This window comes from Crocuta crocuta, unplaced genomic scaffold, assembly GCF_008692635.1.
Source record: "Crocuta crocuta isolate KB4526 unplaced genomic scaffold, BGI_CrCroc_1.0 scaffold317, whole genome shotgun sequence".
NCBI classification, from domain to species: Eukaryota; Metazoa; Chordata; class Mammalia; order Carnivora; family Hyaenidae; genus Crocuta; species Crocuta crocuta.
In genome coordinates this window covers 3,059,145-3,081,298 of record NW_027530984.1, presented here as the reverse complement: position 1 = coordinate 3,081,298, position 22,154 = coordinate 3,059,145, and the positions used below count along the sequence as shown (strand labels likewise).

Genomic DNA, 22,154 nt, shown 5'->3' with positions numbered 1-22,154 from the left:
AGTTTTATGGATTGTTTCCTTTCCGTGCAGACGCTTTTTATCTTGATGAGGTCCCAATAGTTCATTTTTGCTCTTGATTCCCTTGCTTTTGGGGATGTGTCAAGTAAGAAATTGCTGTTGTTGAGGTCAATGACGTTGTTTCCTGCTTTCTCTGCTAGGGTTTTGATGGTTTTCTGTCTCACATTCAGGTCCTTTATCCATTTTGAGTTTAGTTTTGTGTATGGTGTGAGAAAATGATCTAGTTTCATTCTTCTGCATGTTGCTGTCCAGTTCTCCCAGCACCATCTGTTAAAGAGGCTGTCTTTTTTCCATTGGATACTCTTTCCCGCTTCGTCAAAGATTAGTTGGCCATAGATTTGTGGGTCCAATTCTGAGTTCTCTATTCCATTGGTCTATGTGTCTGTTTTTCTGCCAATACCATACTGTCTTGATGATGACAGCTTTGCAGTAGAGGCTAGAGTCTGGGATGGCGATGCCTCCCGTTTTGGTTTTCTTCTTCAGTATTACTTTCTTCTTTAGTATTACTTTGGGGTCTTTTGTGGTTTCATACAAATTTTAGGATAGTTTGTTCTAGCTTTGAAAAGAATGCTGGTGCAATTTTAATTGGGATTGCATTGAATGTGTAGATTGCTTTGGGTAGCAATGACATTTTAACTATATTTATTCTTCCAAACCATGAGCATGGAATGTTTTTCCATTTCTTTCTGTCTTCTTCAATTTCCTTCATAAGTTTCCTATAGTTTTCATCATACAGATCTCTTATATTCTTGGTTAGGTTTATTCCTAGGTATTTTTTGTTTTTTGTGCAATTTTGCATAGGATCAGTTTCTTGATTTCTCTTTCTATTGCTTCATTATTAGTGCATAAAAATACAACTGATTTTTGTACATTGATTTTNAAGAAGGGATACTGTATTTTGTCAAATGCTTTTTCTGCATCTATCGACAGATTCATGTGGTTTTTATCTTTTGTTAATGTGATGTATCACATTGATTGATTTGCGAATATTGAACCAATACTGTAACCCAGGAATGAATCCCACTTGATCATGGTAGATAATTCTTTTTATGTGCTATTGAATTCGATTTGCTAGTATCTTGTTGAGGATTTTTGCANAAGTATAGCTACTCCAGCTTTCTTTTGACTTCCAGTACCATGATAGATACTTCTCCCTCCCCTTACTTTCAACCTGAAGGTGTCCTCAGGTCTAAAATGAGTTTCTTGTAGACAGCAACTAGATGGATTTTGTTTTTTTATCCATTCTGCTACCATTTGTCTTTTGATTGGAGCATTTAGTCCATTTACAGTCAGTGTTATTATTGAAAAATATGAGTTTAGAGTCATTGTGTTCTCTGTAGGATTCATGCTTGTGGTGGTGTCTCTGTTACCTTGTGTTCTTTGAAACATTTCCCTCATAGAGCCGCCTCAGGATTTCTTGTAGGGCTGGTTTAGTGGTGACGAATTCTTTCCATTTTTGTTTATTTGGGAAGACTTTTATCTCCCCTTCTCTCCCTCTAGATAGAGGATTCTTGGCTGTATATTTTTTCTGTTCATCACATTGAAGATTTCCTGCCATTCCTTTCTGGCCTGCCAAGTTTCAGAAGTTAGGTCTGTCACCACTCTGATAGGTTTCCCTTTGTATGTTAGGGCCCTTTTATCCCTAGCTGCTTTCAGAATTCTCTTTGTCCTTATATTTTGCCAGTTTCACTATGATATGTCATGCATAAGATTGATTCAAGTTACGTCTGAGGGGTGTTCTCTGTGCCTCTTGGATTTCAATGTCTGTTTCTGCTCCAATTTGTTCAAGGACTCCTTCAGTGCCTTTCCCTCTCTCTTCCTCTTCTGGAATTTCTATGATACGGATATTATTCCACTTGATCGTATCACTCAGCTCTCGAACTCTCCTTTCATGTTTCTGTATCAGTTTATCTCNTGCCTCTTGGATTTCAATGTCTGTTTCTGCTCCAATTTGTTCAAGGACTCCTTCAGTGCCTTTCCCTCTCTCTTCCTCTTCTGGAATTTCTATGATACGGATATTGTTCCGCTTGATCGTATCACTCAGCTCTCAAACTCTCCTTTCATGTTTCTGGATCAGTTTATCTCTTTTTCTTGGCTTCCTCTTTTTCTATACTTGTGTCTTTAATTCACCTATTCTCCTCTCTGTCTCTTCAATTCGTGCATTGGATGCCTCCATTTTATTATATACCTCATTTACAGCATTTTTCAATTCATCACAACTATTTTTAAGGTCCATAGTCTCTATCCATAGTTTCTCTGATGTTTTCCATGCTTTTTTCAAACCCAGGATAAGTGTACTCTTAATTCCCTTTATTTCACTCATCCTCCTACCCACCTTCTCTCTGGCGACTTCCAGTTGGTTCTCTGTATTTGAGTATTTTTGTCTTTCTTTGTTCATTTGTTTCTTAAATTCCACAAATGAGCGAAATCATATGATATTTGTCTTTCTCTGACTTCTTTCACTTAGCATTACACCCTCTAGGTCCAACCATGCTGCAAATAGCAAGATGTCATTCTTGTTTATGAGTAAGTAATATTCCATCATACACATACACACACATCCCCCACATCTTTACCCATTTCTCTATGGATGGGCACCTGGGTTGCTTCTGTGTCTTGGCTATTGAAAATAATGCTGCAATAAACATAGGGTTGCACTTATCTTTTCAAATTAGTGTTCTCATTTTCTTTGGGTAAATACCCAGTAGTGGAATAACTAGATCATACAGTAATTCTGTTGGTTGTTGTTGTTTATTGTTTTCCACAACACATCAATTTGCATTCCCAAGAATAGCGTACAAGCGTTTCCTTTTCTCCACATCTTCACCAACACTTTTTACTTCAGAGAACACAATTTCATACAATTCTTTTCGGTCTCAAATTCAAAATGCTGTCTGTTAGATTTCACATATTCTTTCTCCTAATTGTATGATGTTGGGGAGTCATCTGAAATTTGTGATTAAAAACTTTTTTTTTCCATTTATTTGCCATGAATCATTTTCATTTCAAGTAGTGGAAATAAGGATTACCTCAGGCTCTTAACTTGTCCCTTTGCAGAATTTATTGAAGAACAATGGTTACTACTTTGCTGAGGTAGATTTCATGTAAATCTACAGATTATTTTAAAGTACAGTGTAAGTAAACATGCTTTTATATGACTTCACATTTGAAAAAGTCCTTTAAAATATTAGTATTGATTTCCATTAATAGGATACCACATAATAATAGATAAAAACAAAGATAAAAACAAATCACAATAAAATGATAAAATTCCTCTGGTGAAATGGGCCAGAAATGTGTGGGTCAGTTTTCTCATTTATATTTCCTAGAAACATACTGAGTGTCTTTTGTAAAATGTGATGCTCAAAAGGTGAGAGCCAGAATGCCAATACAAATAAGGGGGGAAATTATCATAGTTTAAAATGCCTCAACAATTGTATAACGTATGCTTTAAAACATGGTCTTAGTAACCATTGCTTATAAAAATCTGATGTATTTTTACATAACTAAAAAATTTCTGACATCTCAGCAGAGTCACTCCAACTTTAGGTCTGAATACATGCAAAATTCAGCACCTAACACATACCCATGTGCTTGCTTCGTCTCAAGAGAGTGGCTTCCATTCAAATCCAGATCATAGTTCACTTGCAGAGAAACTCTATTTTTGACTGTGTGATTTAGTGACATCCACATCACCATTCAAGGAACCATTGAATTCTCTAATGATGTTCAGATTTTCTTAACAGTGAACACCACTGAACTTTCCCCTAGGCAAACCAGATGGAAACTAAATTGTTTCTGCAAAATGAACAATTTGTGAAATCTTGGCAAATCGAATTCCAAATATGCTTAGAGATGATCTGGACTTCCTCTAACTCTGCCACAACACGCAACATGTTTAAGGCCTACATGAGAAATACGCTAATTAGCTGCATAACCTTTAAGCAGAAATGAATGAGAACAGAATATCACCAAGGAAGAGACAGAAGTCAAAAACCCTGAAAACAAGTAGTCTGCAGGTGAGACAGCTTCACTAAGAAACTAGAAGATTATCATAGATGTTGTCACTCATTGCCTTTGCATTGATCACTTTAACCTATTTTCTGAAGAAGGTAACTAGGGTTAAGTGAACTTCACGTTGCTTCCAGTCAAGATGAAAAAGTTCAAATTCTTAGACTATGTCTATATACACTGCTCCATGCAATGTCATCTATATCCAAAAACTATAGAGAGTGTTCATGAGAAAGTTGGTTTCTATTACCCAATCTGATTTCACAGCGATCCTATGAAACTACCAAGCAGATGCAATGTGCTTGTAGCACCAAAAAACTTCATCCCAAGTACAGAATTCTTAGAATTCCCATAGCATTCCATCTACAGAGGGTTATTATTCCCCTGGAAAGCAGTAAAATGGCCAGATTCATAACTGACTCTTATAACTATTCAGAAATTCAAATATTCCACCTCAGCTATTAGGTCATCAAGTAATGAGGACTCTTTTGCATCTCTACAAGACCCAGCTACTTGATGTCTCAAAAAAGATAATAATGAAGCAAAGAAGTAGGGGAAACTTTAAAAATGGTTATTCCACTGATACTAAACTAGCAAGAAAAATAATATTAATACCTTTCAGTTAAATCCTTTATATCTTTGATCTCATTTTATTCTTACCATTTATCCTAAAATGTAGCTGAGCTATTATATACAAAACTAGTTACAATTTCTTTCCAACCCTCAAACTAGAGAAATTTCCAATGTTACTCATGTATCATTCTTAAAGCCTCCTCAATCTTCCCAACTTCTAATTGTTTTCTCTGTTTTACATTTTTACCCTGCCAAGTTATTTTCCCAGTGATCTTCATCCATTGCTTTCATCATACCTACTCTCCCAGAAAGTTTGATCCCCCAAATGCTATTTCCACTTTTTCTTTTTAATAAGATACCCAAATGATGCCTTAACTCTAAAGAAAATTTATCAGCTGTAGGCTAGACATAGGTAAGAATTGTCATTTTTCTCTGCCCTGGGCCCTTCTACAGTAAGACACCATCTCTCTCGGCCTGTAACTTTATACTGACCTTTAGCCATAAGGCAAACACAGTGTTAGTCCAAACAGATTAAAACCCAGGCCTTATTTAATGAAAGAGGCAGATAGAAGAAGCAGACATCTAGAGTATAATATTGTAAGTGACATACTGAGAGTTTGCAAAGGTGGGTAAGGGAAGCACAAAGACAGAAGAAGGGCCAAACTGAGTGCAGCCAGGGAAAGACTCCTAAGACGTAACAGTTGAGAAATAAGTAGGAATCCAGTAGAAAAACAAAGGGAGGAAGGTTATACCAGGCAAAGGAAGCAGCGTGTTCAAAGACAGAAGGCACAGTAACAGACGGGGCAATCAAGACCAGGCAAGTAGAGTTCTTCCTCTAGTTTTTGCAACCCCCGGTGAAATTGCTTTCATGCAGTAACATCTCTGCTGTATACAGTACATCTCCTTTGATACTTCTTCGTACAATACTTTTTTAAATTTTCCTTTTTATGTCCATGGCCTTTATCTTCTACTCTGGTGTCATTTTCCTAGATGCCCTTTGTATTTTCAAACATCTTTTCAAATGAGCCTCTTTTCCAAAAGTCTGTCCAAAGGGTGGTTGTGTTTAACCTGGATTCTTGCATGTTACCATCTTAATTCACCTTGCTCATCAAAATTATAAGAGCAGGGGGCACCTGGGTGGCTCAATCGGTTGAGCGTCCGACTTTGGCTCAGGTCATGGTCTCAGGGTTCATGGGTTCTAGCCCCGCGGTGGGCTCTGTGCTGACGGCTAGCTCAGAGCCTGGAGCCTGTTTCGGATTCTGTGTCTCCTCTCTCTGACCCTCCCCTGTTCATGCTCTCTCGCTCTCTCTCTCAGAAATAAACAAATAAAAAAAAAAAGATTACGAGAGCAGGCACATTCACAAAGCTGGTCTTTTCTAGCTTTTCTCTTTTCCTCCAGTACACATTCACACCCACCTCTAACCCATGTTTTCCCTTTCCAAGAATCCATCCCCCCACTCCAGCTGGTACCCTTCCCCCTATCAATACCCCCACACACACACACACACATACACACAACCAATCCCTGCCGAGCATTAACTTCCCTCTTGCCTTACTGTAAACACGGAGAATAAATTTTCCTCCTTTCAGTCAATAATAGTTTCCTACATCTCCCCCAAAAGTACCCAAAAGCAACTTTCAGGGACGACCTACCCCAAAACACATACCTTCCCTTGTTGCTAAACTCCTTGTGCTACCTTGTTCTTATGTAAGACTTTTTATCTTCTGGCATTTTTTTTTCCTCATATGATTTTCTGACATACATGTACAGGACATGTCTAGCTGTTCCCACCACCACCAGATTGCATCTCTGTTCTGGATAACAAGCGACTAGAAGATAGAGTGCCCACGTTGTTCTCAATGGGCTTTCTGCTTCACATGTTTCTATTCCCCTATCCTAATATCAAATCTCCCCTCTGCCATTAACGGTACTTCAATATATCACAGTATTTTTCCCCCCAGTGAGGCTGTTGTATCCCCTGTCTCCTGTTTTAATCCTGAAGAGAACCAGCAGTGCTTTAGATTGCTCAGGGAAATCACCACAGTGCCATGTGCTTTTCCCTCTGACACGGTCTACAAAATATATCCATTTTCTCTGCCATCCGAGGTTCACATCAAATTCTTCATTTCTGTGGTTTGAATGACTGCAGATATGTCTCCTGGGTTCTTGCCCATTGAACTAAAAATTAAGGTCCCATCCTCATGGCGTCTTCCCAGGCAGGTCTCATCCCTTATGACATGAATCCACAGAAAAACCTTTCAAAATCCTCCCACTGCTTTTCCTCACCATTCCCAAGTTGTTTGACTTTCCTTACCTTCTCTCTTCCTTCTGCCCTCTTTATAATGGAAGATGGAATAGATAAACACTTTTTTCTTTACTCTTTTCCTCAGAATTTTTTTCTCTCCCTTCTACTCCTTTCTCTGGGTTTTCCCACTGCCTCGCCTCCCCAAGCGCAACTCATCAGCTTTTTGTCTCCATCTTCTTTTTTCCCAAGGTTTCCATTTGCTATGGACAGATCCACGACCAGATGAAGCCAGAGTGGAGCAGCTGAGTTGGCCCCTCTGACCGCCCTAACCTTGCTTTTAAGTAGTTTTTCTCCCCTCGCCAGTTTCTCTGTGACTCGCCTGTACCACGCTCTTTTTAACACCTTCCTTTGGTTCTCTCCCAGATTTCATGCTCGCCCCGGCTCACATGTAGGTCTTATGTAATGCTCACAGAAAGATACAGCCAGTGCTACTTATGTAATTTCACAGTAAGGTTAGAATTTGCTTAGAGCGCCCCCTTGAGCTGGTTAGTGGCACAGCTTGGGTCTGCTCAGCATTCACCATCTCCTCTTTTACCCCTTTATGAGGAAGAGAAGGAAAACCTTCCTGCCCCAATAATGTTTCCGAATTGTGAGTCTCTGCCATCCCTTCCAGATTTCCTCTTAGTCACCAACATCCCGGAACTAAAAAGGGAAAAGTATTCTTTGGATAAAACAGTACCCTGGTTACTGAACTCTCTCTCTCTCTCTCGAGATCCTACTCCCCATAGTATCGTCTCAAGTTATTTAGGACGCACAAGTAAACGTAACTACAAGTGACGGAGGTCAGGATACAACTTCTTTGCACTTTTTTGAGTATGATTAGTAAAAATTTGATGCTGCTTTATCAATAGGAGCCTATGTAAAAATCATTCAAATGCATAGCTCTGCCACGGGAGAGACTGCTTCTTGGGTTGAAAAGTGCCAAACAACGCCTTTAAAGGATTACCTGCCATTGTTTTGTTTTGTTTTGTTTATGAATGTTCCAAGATCAGTGAGCCATCTTCCAGATAAAAGGAAGCATTGTAAACAAATATGAAGTGCACTGATCAAATTTCCATTTTTATTTAGAAATGCAATGCCCATATTTCATAATTACTTGGTGTCTACATTTCACCGAAGAAGATTAAAGTAGTTATTTGAATTCTCAAAACCAGTGTTAAGAGCCCATTTTACCCCAGAGCCTAAACATCCCGTTCAGACAAGAATGGAATATTTAAAATTGGCCTGACCCAAAAAATCAAGGACCTGTAGTTAACATAGGGAGAACATTAAAGAAACAAGGCAACTTGATGAAGGTTGGTCTTTGGATACCTTCCCAACTCTTTTCCATTATTTCTCTTCTTCACGTGTCCTCACACAATCGGTCATTTACCTGGATTCCCACTTATATCCTCTACTACTTAAAGCAACATCTCAAGTTATAGTCTTAACCACAATCGTTCCCATTTGTGCCCATCTCCCACTCACTTAGATAACTCTTCCATAACCCAAAAAACTGTCAAAATTTAATACCATGATGGATTGTTATATCATCCACTAGGGGGCAAAACAGCATTTCATATTTTAAAGGGCTCCTAGAGCTCTAAAGCTTGAGCAAAAGGGAATGAATGGAGGTATTTCAGGCACCACAGCACACGACAGCATGAAGAATCTTTTGACAAAAACATTTCTGGGACTCCCTTTCCATTTCTCATTCTGTTCACACTCCCATACCCTCCACACAAAATTCACATATGAAATTAACCACAACAGATTTCCTCTACCTTTTCTCCATAGTGGTTCTTCCTAAAACCTGTTTCTGTAATGGCATTTACCATTTTATGTTGAACTTTTGTCTTATGCCTATTCTCCCTAGCACAGAATAAAACTTGTTCTTGCCCTTAAAAATCTTATCAGCCTTTTTCTCCCAGTACCTTGGTCCATGACTGACATTTTGATGATACAAAATAAGAGTTTGATAAACTGAATCAAGTATAAGACTAAGCGTTGCTCATTTTCTGCAAACCACAGAAAGTGGAATAGATTACTAATCCTACTTCTAAATGGATGTTGACCAACAGTGAGTAGTCTGTGACAGAGTGGAGCCTTCAGCAAACATGTATACATTCTTTGCCTCAATAAATATGTACTAACCATCTTCTATGTGCCAAGCACTATGCATATCAATGAAAGGACACTATGCAAAGAGGATTAAATTCATGGGAGTGAGATACAATGCAAAAATACATGTTTATAATTATTGTACATGATTATAATGTATGATTATTATAATCAGTATTTCAAAGCAAGAGCTTGGGAGCCTACTGAAGAATGTAGAAGAAGGGGCTTATTTAGTCTGGTGAATCAAATGAAGGCATCTCTAAATGAATTTTGCAGTGAGGTCTGAAAGAGGAGTAAAAGTTAACTAAGCCAAAGGGAATGTAACAAGAGAACAGAGTGTGTCAAGCAAAAGGAATAGTTTATGTGATGGTTTTGAGAATATTCTGATGATAAAGATGTGGGTCTTTTTCCTGAGAGAAACAGGATACCTACCTGAAGGTTTTGAGATCTGTTATTTACAAGGTGATTCTCCTCACTCTACTTCAGGAATAAATTTAAGAAGACCAATGAAGAGTACTGGAATAATCTAGATGACCAATTATTATATTAGAGTGATGAATATTCTAATATTAGAATAGGAGATTTATTGGGTAGGGATGAAAACGATTGAACCCACCTGAGAGATTTCTAATAGATAAAATCTGAACTCTAAAGAAATCAATGGTAATGCCCAATTTTCTGGACTGAGCAACTAGTTGGAGGCTGGTGCCAATTACTGAAATTGTGAGTGAGAAAGATTTGTGAGAAAGATCATGAATTCTGTTTTTGGCTTTTGAGTCAAAGATGTGTGTGAAGTATTCTCATGTGGAAATGGCAAGTCTACAATTGGATATACGAGTCTGGAGATCAGACAAAAATCTCTCCCGTGAGGATACTAACTTGGCACTTGGCAATCACTTCTACATTATTACTAAAGCCATAGACTGTGGTAATACACGCATATTCGTTTTACTGCACTTCACTCTACCGAGCTTTTTACAAATAGAAGTTTTGTGAAGCAAGTCTACCAATGCCATTTTTCCATACTTCTGTCACATTTTGGTAATTCTTGCAATATTTCAAACTTTTTCACTATATTTGTTATGGTGACCTGTGATCAGTGATTACAGCTTGCAGAGAACTCAGGTGATGGTCAGCATTTTTAGCAATAAAGAATTTAATTAAGTTATAAAAAAAGAATTTAAGGTATATACATTTTTAGGCAGGTTATTTCACTCTGAATCAAATATAAACTTTTGTATGCACTGGGAAACCAAAATATTCATTTGATTGACTTTATTTGTGATATCTGCTTTATTGTAGCAGTCTGGAACTCAACTTGCAAGATCTCCAGGGTATACCCCTATTAGTTTATGAAGAAAAGAAATGGGCAGAACTGAAGCTTGAGAAAGGCCAAATATGAGTGGCCAGAGAGGCAGATAAACCAATCAATAAGGCACTGTGTTACAGAATCCAAGGTTGAGAGGGATGTAAACAAATCTGTGAAGACTTCAGGTTGCAAAAATGTTTATGGCTAACTAAGATGAAGATCATTCGAACCCTTGCAGAAGCCATTTCACTAAAATGGAGAGCAAAATCAGTGGAAAATGAATAAATAGGGAAAGTGATGGTCACCAATTCATTCAAGAAGTTTGGCTCTGAAAAGGAGCAGACTTTTCTAAGTGCCTAGAAAAGAGGGCAGTTAAAATAGGATTTTTGTTAAAATGTAGTCTATGAGTGTTCACTATTATATGTGCCAGGTACTGCTGTAACTACTTTGCCTTGTATTTTACGATGTTTATTTTGCCCATTGATTTTTTTTTTCATGCTGTATTGTGTCCCAGCATCTGGAACCGTGCCTGGCATCCAAGAGCTATCCAATAAATATCTGTTGCATGAACTAGTAAATGCCCACCTCACAGTTCACTGCTCTGCAGTGTACTTTGCTGTTACTTCTTTTTAACAGGCATTTTGATTTTCTACTTTCTTCACTCTTATTTTGAGGTCAGAATATCTATGTTTCCATTATTTCTAATAGGACTACATGTGTATTTCTTAGTCACAATAAATATAATAAGAGGAAATTTTAAAGATATAAATCATAAATCAGATATCCATCTTTGATTACACAAAGTGTACATTTAGAGAAGCGTAATTGGGTTTAAGCGGTTACAGGATTTTGTAGTGCATCCTTGCGTCTAGAACATTTTTGCCTTCTTCTTCACATGGTTCACACCGACTCTTCCTGTTGACCTTCCTATCTCAGCTCAGGCATTGGCTTTCCTAGATTGATTTACCTATCATCAACAGCCCCCCCCCCCATATATACTAGCTCTGATTGAAAGGGGAGAGCTAGATTTGTTTTAAAGCTCTATTTGCAAGTGAAGCACATTAGTTTTACAAACAATATGCATTTGGCATGGCCAAAGAAATTATGATTATTAGGGATAAAAATCTCCAATTAAAGTCCTCCCCTCCTTAGGTGTTACTAGGCCCTAGAAGGTTTCAAGCTTCTCCTCTCTGCTCCCATAGCATTGGTGTCATCAGTATGGTGCAGCTGAACTGTATTATTATTCTCCATCTCAATCAGTCACTCCAGTGACAGAAGGTCACTACATCTGGAACTTTGTAAAGTCCTCTTACTCATCTAAATATCCATGGAGCCTAGGCTAAAAGAGTCTATGGTACAGCCTATTTTTTAAATAAGAAATGAAGGAGTAATTGAATGAATATAGAGTTAATAGGTTAGATAGTATCTTCATAAAGTAAGTATCCAAAGACCTAACACACTGTCTCGTTCACCTGAACAATTCGCTGTGTATTTGTACACTAGGCCAGATTCAGTCTTTTTAGCCTGGATACATCTGTAGCAACATTTCATACTGTGACCATCTGGACCATTAGATGTAAATGCTGATTTGGCAGATACTTCAGTGGTATGAGTATAGTTGTGGAAATAAAATGAATTTGAAAGCTACCACCACCCAAAGGATATATTTAAAGCAACTCTTATTAAGATGAAAAACTTGACATTATCGCTTTTATAACTGGAGAATGTCCTAGTATTTTTATACATGAAGAATATGCAAATAATCTGAATTTTCATTTTGAGAATTTTAAGCTTCTATTTTTTATTTGTCACCTTTAAATAGACTCCCAACCTCAGAGAAAAACCCTCAACTCAGAGAAGCTACCACCAATTTGACACACGGAAAAATCTTAAGATTAACATAAATAGAATATGTCCTTGTAAAATGTCACAGCATTAAGTCAATTCAGGTACCTTTTTAAAACTCATTCTAAAGTACAGCATTTCCAACAAGCTTGTGAACTTAGCTCCATTTGCAAAGGTCACTAAAATGAACCCTTCTTTTTACACATAAAATGATGGATGGTGCTACAGAAGCCATCAAATAAATATTCATTTTAAATCAAGCTTTTTATTTATCCCTTGGAGATGACCTCTGTTCTAATATCTATATGTAGTGCTTTTCAAAAAGGAAAGGCATTGCTGCAGTTGTCTATTAAATCATTAATTTGTGTCTATTCAGTGGCTGCTTTAAAAAAAATAACAGAATTGTCAAGCTGCTCAGAACAAAGGTTCTTTCCGATTGTCAGCTCCATATTCTAAAAGAGCAGGTTAATTTCTCTGAATCTCACAGCTGGAACTTTCTCACACTAACTGGCAGTATCCACCTAGTGATCAAGGCAATTGACTAAAATAAATTATACATAAAGCTGAAATTCCTAATAGTAATAAGGCCCCTTCGTGAGATAATCACACCAGCAAAAGCATTCATCTGTCAGCTGCAACTCTATAGGGTTTCAAAATTATCTTATAAAAACTACATTTCCAGAAATGTTTTCATTTCTAGTTTTCTGAAAGGCCTAACATAGTAATGTCTATAGCAGTAGGCACAAGAAAGGAGCTCCAAATATAGTCATTAGTTGACTCATTGATTAAACTGGATATACTGTTGATAAAGCACTAGTGTCCACACTGTTTACAGAGCACAAAGGCTGGTAAGGCTGTCATTTCAAAACAATCAACAATTATTTATACTGCCTACTAAGGTAGATCATGAGGGCTTATGAAGTACAATCCCTGTCCTTGTGGAGTTTAAGACGAGGGAAACTCACATATGAAATGGGGGGAGGGGGTGTGGAATCATCTCTAGGCACTATGCTGCTGGCTATTAAGTCATTGCTAGCAGAAATCTATACAGGTTAGAATAGTAAGGAGGTACTTTGTTAAAGATATAAACTTGGAATTGGCTTGAAGGTCGGGGTAATTTTATTAGGCAAACAGCCCTAAAGACATTGCAGATGGGTTTCCTGACTGCTAAGAACGTGGTGGTGAAAAGTAATATAACTTATAGAAATGTAGTCATTGCTTTGGTGAACTGCCCCCCCGCCCCCCACACACACACCAATCTTGCACCATCTTTACGGACAAGTTATTTACTTCACTGGCTGCCCAGAGTGTTGATGGCTGATGGCTTATAACTGGGTTCCTTCTTCTCAGTATCCCCCTCAGCACAAGAAACTTCCTGGTCCAAGATGTGGGGACAGGCCAGATTAAATGACTGGTGGATTCAGGAGCATAAAAATTTCACCCCTTTTAAGAATCCATAATGTATCTGAAGTGCTGTCTCAGCTCCAGAGCTCCCTATAGGATTGGCTGAGGCCTTTCATAGGACTGCATCACAGCCCAACCTTTCCACCTGTGCAATTCTGTTTCTTGCCCTCACCCGCATGTGTTGACCCAAAGGACACACCACAATAAACCTCCTGTTTGCAAATCTCTGAGTCTACTTCCTTGGATAACTTGACCTGTAGCAATAGAGGATAACATGGGGACTAGTCCAACTGTATTTGATGGAGGAGACTCTACAATTATTCATATAAGAGGCATACATATATGGACCTTGACTCTGTGCCAGCCACTATTCTAGGGCTCAGAACATAGGCATGAGAAGAACACTTCTCTTGTAAACTATTCTAGTGGGGAAAACCTAAACAAACATAATGGAACTTTAAGGAATATATGGTAGGGTGAAAGAGAAGCAGGGCAAGGGGACAGGTAGTGTGTTTGTTTAGAACCAGATGGGACATTATATAGCATGGCCATATAAAAACTCTAAAGAAGTGACACATGAGCAGAAAGCTGAATAAACTAACAGAACAATGCTGATAGTATCTAGGGGAAGAATATTGTAGATAGAAGGCACAGCAAGGCCAAAGGCCCTTAGGTAGAAGTGTGCCTGGCATGGTTGAGAAGAGAGAGATCAGGAGCATCAGACCAAATGGGCCTTCTTGTCTAAGGAATATGGAGGATTCTTGGTGAAATGGGAAGACATCAAAGGGCTAAGTAGGGACAATCTCATGATCAGATATCCATTTTAAAAGGATCCCTTTGCCTCCTAGGTGAGAAAGAGTCTAGAAAGGGCCAAGAGTGGAAGTAGAGAGGCTATCAGGAGGCTTTATAGAGGTGTAGGCCAGGAATGAGAACGTGGGCCCAAGATTATAAATCGTAACAATTTGCCTGGGACTGAGGTTCTCAGGGTATACAGGAGTTTTAAGGCTAAAACAAATAGAGTCTTTTTCACATGAAGTCTTTGGTCTCCCTACCTATACTAGAGTGGAGATCTTTAAGTAGGAAGAGGAGGTCAGATTCAAAATATATTCTGAAGGTTGAGCACAATAGTGAAGTAGAAGTAAAGGTTTGGACAGTTAGGGCAAAGACAAAGTACAGTTTCTTTAAAGTCAGGAAAATGGGTTTGGACCATTTTTCCAAAGATTAGTCTGGAATTGTTACACAGTCTACGCAGGCCTTTAGAGAGACTATGACTAATAAGATCTTTCATCAGGCAGTTGGAGAAAAGAGATGACTGAAGTGTTAGAACTTGATCTCAAACAGAGTAGAGGTAGAAGTGACGGAGGTGGTGATAGTGATGGTGACAATGACAAATACCACAATAGAGATGGAGGTCATATTGGAGGTAGAGGTGATCAGGGTAGAGGTTGTGTTGATCATGATGGGGAAAAATTAAGTAAAATTTTAAAATCCAATTTGAGGAGCACCTGGGTGGCTCACTCAGTTAATCATCCAACTCTTGGTTTCAGCTCAGGTCGTGATCTCACAGTTCGTGGGTTTGAGCCCCATGTTGGGCTCTATGCCAGGCTCTATGCCAGGCTCTATGCTGACAGTGGGGAGCCTGCTTGGGATTCTCTCTCTCCCTCTCTCTGCCCCTCCCCTGCTCACTATCCCTCTCTCTCTCTAAGTAAATATTTTTTAAATCCAATTTGAGAGGCATTGGCAAAGAAAGAAATTTCAAGACTTATGCCCTGAAAGAATAAAGGAAAACAGAGAAGGAACATTGGTCACTGGAAACCAATTGCTTATAGACCCTTACAGAAAAGAGTATTTTAAAGTGAGAGTGAAGTATCTAAGTGGGTGGTCAGTTGGGGCATTAGTTTGTCATTCCAGATGGCGGTCTGACAGTAAAGAAAACTCCTTATTTTGAGTCAAAGGAACTTGGTTCAGTTCCACACTGAGATGCCTATGTAACCATATGTAACCTCTGGATCTCAAACTCTTTATATATAAAAGGGGCATGACAGTACCTACTGTTATAGAGAAAAGACACAGAACTGTCAAGGACAAGCAAGCACCTGAGATGTAGATTTGGGAATCATCTTTCTATCGAAGTTTTCCAAGAACCACTTTTATTTCTCATCATCAGAACCCCACTAAAGAAAATGTTCTTCAATGTAGAAAATCTTGGTTTCCCAAACTTTAAAGTGATACATAATGAGGTTTACTGTTAAAGGAGGCTATTGCTGGGGTGCCTAGGTGGCTTAGTCAGTTGAGAATCTGACTCTTGGTTTCAGCTCAGGTCACAGTCTCATGGTGCATGCGTTTGAGCCCTGCATCAGGCTCTGTGCTGACAGTACAGACCTTGCTTGGGAGTCTCTCCCTACCCCCCCTCACCCTACCCTGTTTGCTTTCTCTCTTCTCAAAATAAATAAATCTTAAAAAAATTTTTTTAAGGACTATATTGCTACCTAACCATCTTGCTTGCAAACTGACATGTGAAAACTATGAAGTAAGAGACGTTGACATGAAACTGTCAGACAACTATCAGATGATTCCAGTTCTTCTGTGTGACAAGAAATAGAGTAAAACCTTCAAAGGCTAAAACAAGACTCTAGGAACAGAAATGCATCTCCATCTAATCACTGAAGTTCAGGGAAAGGTTTTATGGAAGAAAAGAAAATACTTGTTTTCTCAGAAGTCATACTGTATGAATCAAAGATTCTAAAGTAACAGCACATGCTTACAATGTAAGCCTCAGACCGAAGCCTGGTTTCAGCCACGGCCAAATAGAACACGCCTTCAGGAGAGGTCAGCTCCATGCAGGGCTCTGGCAGCTGTGTCCCTAGGGGAGTGGCTTCCAAGCCTTTCTAGGGTGTGTATCCTGGCTCTTCTTGCTTCACATGAACTTGGGATTCCCATGTCATCCACAACATATGAAAAACACATTGCAATCATATTTGGATATGTCTTAAATCAAGGGTCAAACCAACATGTAACAGAGGTTGCCCCAATCCTCAAATTTTGTTTTTGAGAATTATTAAAGCTACCTTTTAAAATGTTTATTTTTTTAGGGAGGAGGGAGCGAGAGCGAGAGCGAGAACGAGAGCAGATGAGGAGTGAAAGAGAGAGAATCCCAGGGAGGCTCTACCCTGTCAGGGCAGAGCCTGACACAGAGCTCAAACCCATGAACCACAAGATCATGACCTGAGCTGAAACCAAGAGCTGGACACTTAATCAACTGAGTCACCCAGGTGCCTCTAAAGTGGCTTTTTAAAGAATTAGAAAAGCATATACTTATACTCAGATAGTTATAACTCAAAAAATGTAACTAATAAGATAAAGGCTCATATGAATTGGATACCTTCTTCACCTTTTTTGAGAAAATGAGTTTCTATCTGCTTAATCCCATAAAGGCACAAACTCCCAAATAATGACTAGCTTTCAAGTAGCTTTTGGATTCAGAAGTAATAAGATTTTCAAACACTGAAAAGTAATTTCAGCTGACTCATAATTTAAAAATACATGTTTAATTTGGCATCCCAGTTATAATTCTTATAGCATATGAAATTTCATACATTCATATTCCTAAATTAAGGAGTTAAATGTAAATCCATAGTTGGTGTTAAAATAAGCATTTTCTCATANAAATCACTCGTAGCCACCTATTTCTCCTACCGGAGGCATGGGAGGTGCAAAGCCTATAACCGTGCCCTTCCGAAACTAGATATTATGCACAATCTCAAAAATTCCCTGTGTTTCACAAGATTGGATAATAAAAAGGTGTTTGAAGAAAGATACATTGTGATGCTTCCTTAAAACAACCGAGATGCTATGGGTTGTGTCTTTAGACTGTGGTCTATGAAGAGGCGTTGTTTAAGAGAGAACAGTCCTATCTAAAATACCTAACTAGAGCGGTTAGAGTAACCCGGTTCTGCAAGACAGGGAGGGAGAGGAGGGTACTGTGGCAAAAAGTCAGAATCCTGAAAAAAGAATCCTCCTTCTAGTGAGTATTTTTGAATAGCAATTTCGTTCATTTATACTTCTCTTATAAGGTTCAGGTGAATTTTTCCACACCTTGTATTAATTTCTAGGATATGGATTCCCATTCGGTATTTTCAGACTACAAAATGGAATTTATTCTACTAGATTCTCTTCATGTGTGAATTAATTCCTACAGAGTAAGCAGGTACCTTGGGTGAATTTAGCACATTACAAGTAGCTATTATCTACATTAGTGGAAGGGAGATATGACCTAGGTAATTCAAAACAGGGATATTATCTAAAATTTCCATTTATTTGCTTTTTGGGGGATGCATGGAAAGTGATACTTTCAGATGAGGACCAGTCTTCAAGGAGTTTAGAGACATGTGGGAAAATTAAGACATGGGCACCATGAACAAAGAGTCCTTAGTGACATAAGAGATGTATGGATAAGAGGCTATGAGGACTCAAGGAATCAAAGAATTGGGATTATAAACACATACTATGTTTCAAATAAAGCATTACATAAGCAGAAAATCTCTGTCTCTGCCTCTCTCTCTCTGTATGGCTCAGGTCATGACCTCACAGTTTGTGGTATTGAGCCCCATGTGGGATTCTGTGCTGACAGTGCACAGCCTGCTTGTGATTCTCTCTCTTTCTCCCTGTAGCTCCCCTGCTCAGGCTCGCTTTATCTCTCTCAAAATAAACTTAAAAAAAAAAAAAAGGCAGCTTAGATCCTCCAGCCTCCCACCCACTCTCATGCTTATATATGTGAGTGAAAGAATTCTACTCATGTTGAACAATATCATGGTTCTTAGTTATCCTAAAAAGATACTTAAGGTATGAGAACCCATAGGAGTTCTTTCTGAGAAAAAGTCAAAGTTCTATATACCATCATTTTATTTTTCTCTCCTGACACCCTTTTTTTTCTTTTATAGTTTATTGTCAAGGTGGTTTCCATATACCACCCAGTGCTCATCCCCACAAGTGCCCTCCTCCATGCCCACCACCCCCCTTCTTCTCCCCCCCACGCCCATCAGCCCTCAGTTTGTTCTCAGTATTCAAGAGTCTCTCATGGTTTGCCTCCCTCCCTCTCCTTAACCATTTTCCCCCTTCCTCTCCCCCATGGTCCACTGTTAAGTTTCTCCTGTTCCACAGTGAAGTGAAGGACATATGAGTGTTCCACATATGTCCTTCTCTGCCTGACTTATTTCACTCAGCATAACACCCTCGAGTCCCATCCACGTTGCTACACATGGCCAGATTTCATTCTTTCTCATTGCCATGTAGCATTCCATTGTATATACCATCATTTTAAATTCTGAATCAAGTGTTCAGAAATGCCAGATTCCAGGATTGGTGAATGTTCCTTGGGCTTACAATAGGAAAGCAGTGAAATAACGCAAGGGGCTAGGAGATGCTCTGTATGACTGTGTATTTTATTCTTCCAACGTACTTCTTAGATTTGTACAAATAAAGGGAGAATAAGGGGGGAAAGCTGGATCACACTTGAAATGAGTGAAACTGAATGGGCAAAAACTTCCACTTGTTGCCTTTCCGTTCCTAGGAATTCTAAATTTCTCAACAATTCAACCCAGGGGCTCCTGGGCTGGTGCACTTGGTAAAGCATGTGACTCTTGATCTCAGGATTGTTGAGTGCAAGCCCCATGTTGGGTAGAGAGGTTACTTTAAAATAAATAAAAATGCTAAATTAAAAAAATTATTGAAAAAAAAATCAGCCTAACAGGAATACGAGTTCTCTCCCGAGAAATCTAAATGTAAAGTAGTAGACATAATCCTATTTGAAAGGTAAAAAGACAAAAATTTAGGCAGGTTCATTCTGCTAAGGGAGTGTTAAGCTCTTTTCAAAGCTATTTAATAAAGTTGTGAAATTTTGCCAAAAGCATTATGGTGCTATTCAGAGTGGAGTTTCTAAAAATGTCATCTTGGTCTCATTTCCAGTACTGCTGAATTATGGATATATTTTGATGAATGATAAAGTATAGATGAGCTATTTAAAACTGAAATGAGTTACAATCACTCTTCAGATCTTAGTCAATGAAAGACCACTGGGTAAACACCAATGAACCTGAGCATTTTCAAATTCTGATTGTCCTAATCCTCCTCCTGAGGAATTTGCAATGTCTGTGTACAAATTATATTCACCTTCATTCACAACGTCACTTATCTTATTGGTTTTCACAGCAAGAGAAACTGGGTGATATCTGCTTCTCCCTCCGCTACGTACCTACTGCTGGCAAACTGACTGTGGTCATTCTGGAGGCAAAGAACCTGAAGAAGATGGATGTGGGTGGCTTATCTGGTAAGGCTGTTTTGTTTACTCGTTTGTTTGTTTTTAATGCTGTGGATGCCAGATGCATACATACTGTGGCTCCTCTGTCCTTACTGATCACCGTTTCTTTCCCACGGAGGCTGGAAGTGGTCTCAGAATTTATCCCAACACAGTGCTCTAGAAGCCACTCTCACTTTACTGCAATTGGTATAAAAGATGAAATCTATTTTCCTATTTCATGGCCAGAGTATCAATCATCAATTTTACAGCACTGAATGCTCCCCCCCCCTCTTTTTTTTGGCTTCTCTTTTAAAAGAAATGTCTATGAACATTTTTTGTGGGTTTTTTTTTTTTTTTTTACCAAAATTTACCTGTAACATGAAAATAGTCTCTTAACTAAGACTTATTTATGAGAGGGTCACCTGGGTGGCTCAGTTAATTAAGCGGCCAGTTTCTGCTCAGGTCGTGATCTCATGGTCTGCACATCTGAGCCCTGCATCAGGCTCTGTGCTGATGGCTCAGAGCCTGAAGCCTGCTTTGGATTCTGTGTCTCCCTGTTTCTCTGTCCCCCCCCACCCCCGCCCCGCTCATGCTCACTCGCTCTCTCTTTCAAAAATAAACAGAAGTTTTTTAAAAGACTTATTTATGAGGTATTTGATAGCCTAACATAGGTTTTGGTGATACTGTTTTATTAAAGATGTATTATTTCAAACATAAGTAAACAATAAAACCTACTTGAGGGTGAATTCCCCATGGTAATGCATTTACTTCTACAGTTTATGTTGGGGATGGAGGGAGACTTTTGGATTTTAAATTTTCTGTTCTGTGTAACTATATTTTTAACTTTATAGTCAATTATTAAGGTATGAGAAATTTTCTTTATATGCCATAGGTCATCATTGACGGACTATAGTTGTCATTGTTTGTGACTGGAATAAGAACATTACTGGCTAGTCTGTGCTTTCTCTAATGAAAATATTGCAAACTTCAAAAGGTCATCACAGTGCAGCGTGGTCATTTTATATTCTAAAGCACAACAGCTCAGAAATGCTAAAGCCGAGTTTCCACTTACTGAACTATAAACTTGTCAACCAAATTCCCCTGGTATTTAAGTTTATTTCTCTTTATAAATAAGCTCCCTGGGGAAGCTACACTAATTCCGATCACACATACCCCACTTAAAAACTTACTTTCATTGCTTAAAGAATAACAGAGCAAATTTAAAGCAGTGAGCAATTTCCTCTAAAAATTTTTTTTAAAATTAAAAAAATCTCAGGTGCCTAAGACACAAAATATATGCATATGTCTATACACACATACCTTTTTTGGCTCTGTCCACGGATATGTCCTAGAAACAAAGACTGACCCAGTGGTAATGAGCCTCCTTGTCACCAAATACGGCTTGAGAATATTAAGTAGTATTAGTTCTTCAATACTAAAAGAACCTGGTATTTATTAAAGAAATGGTAGTTCCAGGTACGGCACAGGAAATATACAAGCCTAGAGTATCTCTTCTAACCAGAAAGCAAGGATGCTCTGAAAGAGTACAGGGCTCATGTCAAAAGACTTGGAAGCCACCCTGAAGACACTTCCACTGGCCAAAGAGGTGGTCATTTGGGCACCAGTAATCTAGTAAATGTAAGGTTTTCCAACCTAAACCAAAAGAGCATTTAATGTATAGAGAAGTGTTTAGCTTTAAGAGCTGTTCACTCCCAGGTAACTACTTAGTGTCCTGAGACCTTTGACCTTTCTTTCCTTTGGTTCAATGTCCAAATCCCATTCTGAGTGGCTTCTTTGTAGCCTCCCTCATGTGCTCCTGTTCCAACTCCTGTGCACACCATCTCCTCATCACCTGTATCCCGTACTCCCCCAATCTCCCTTCCAATCCACCGCATTCCCTTTAACATACTTCCAAAAGCAGTTTAACCATGAAGCCAATAAAAGTTCAGTGTCCCTCATTTGTTCCGTCTTCTTCCAAGGTCCTAAAAAGGAGTTTCCCATGATCCCTGATATTTCAGCCACAATTTGTCAGTCACAGTCTGGGTCTCCGACTTCTCTGCCGTCATCCATCTCTTTTTGTCTAGCAGCATCTGAGAGGCTATAGGCATTTCTGAGATTTAGTTAAGAATGGAAGCTGGGTCTGGCAGAATATATTTATATCGTTTCTAATCACTTCTGTGTGTGATTAGGTTATTGGCAGCTAACTGGGGGAAGGAAGTGCTGCTGGGAGGACTCCTACCACCCCCTGCACCAGCTCAGCATTGTAACACAAAAGGGGAGAGGCCAGAGTTCA

General features: G+C 38.8%; 1 protein-coding gene across 3 annotated transcripts in view; it reads left to right on the top strand.

The window, feature by feature from the left end:
- The window catches only part of SYT1 (synaptotagmin 1), a 552,995-nt gene that overhangs the window by 435,771 nt on the left and 95,070 nt on the right, over positions 1-22,154 (top strand). For all 3 annotated transcript variants that reach the window (XM_077770205.1, XM_077770206.1, XM_077770204.1), the window contains one exon: positions 19,774-19,891. In XM_077770205.1, coding sequence (XP_077626331.1) covers positions 19,774-19,891 — 118 coding nt within the window. The remainder of the gene's footprint in view (positions 1-19,773; positions 19,892-22,154) is intronic.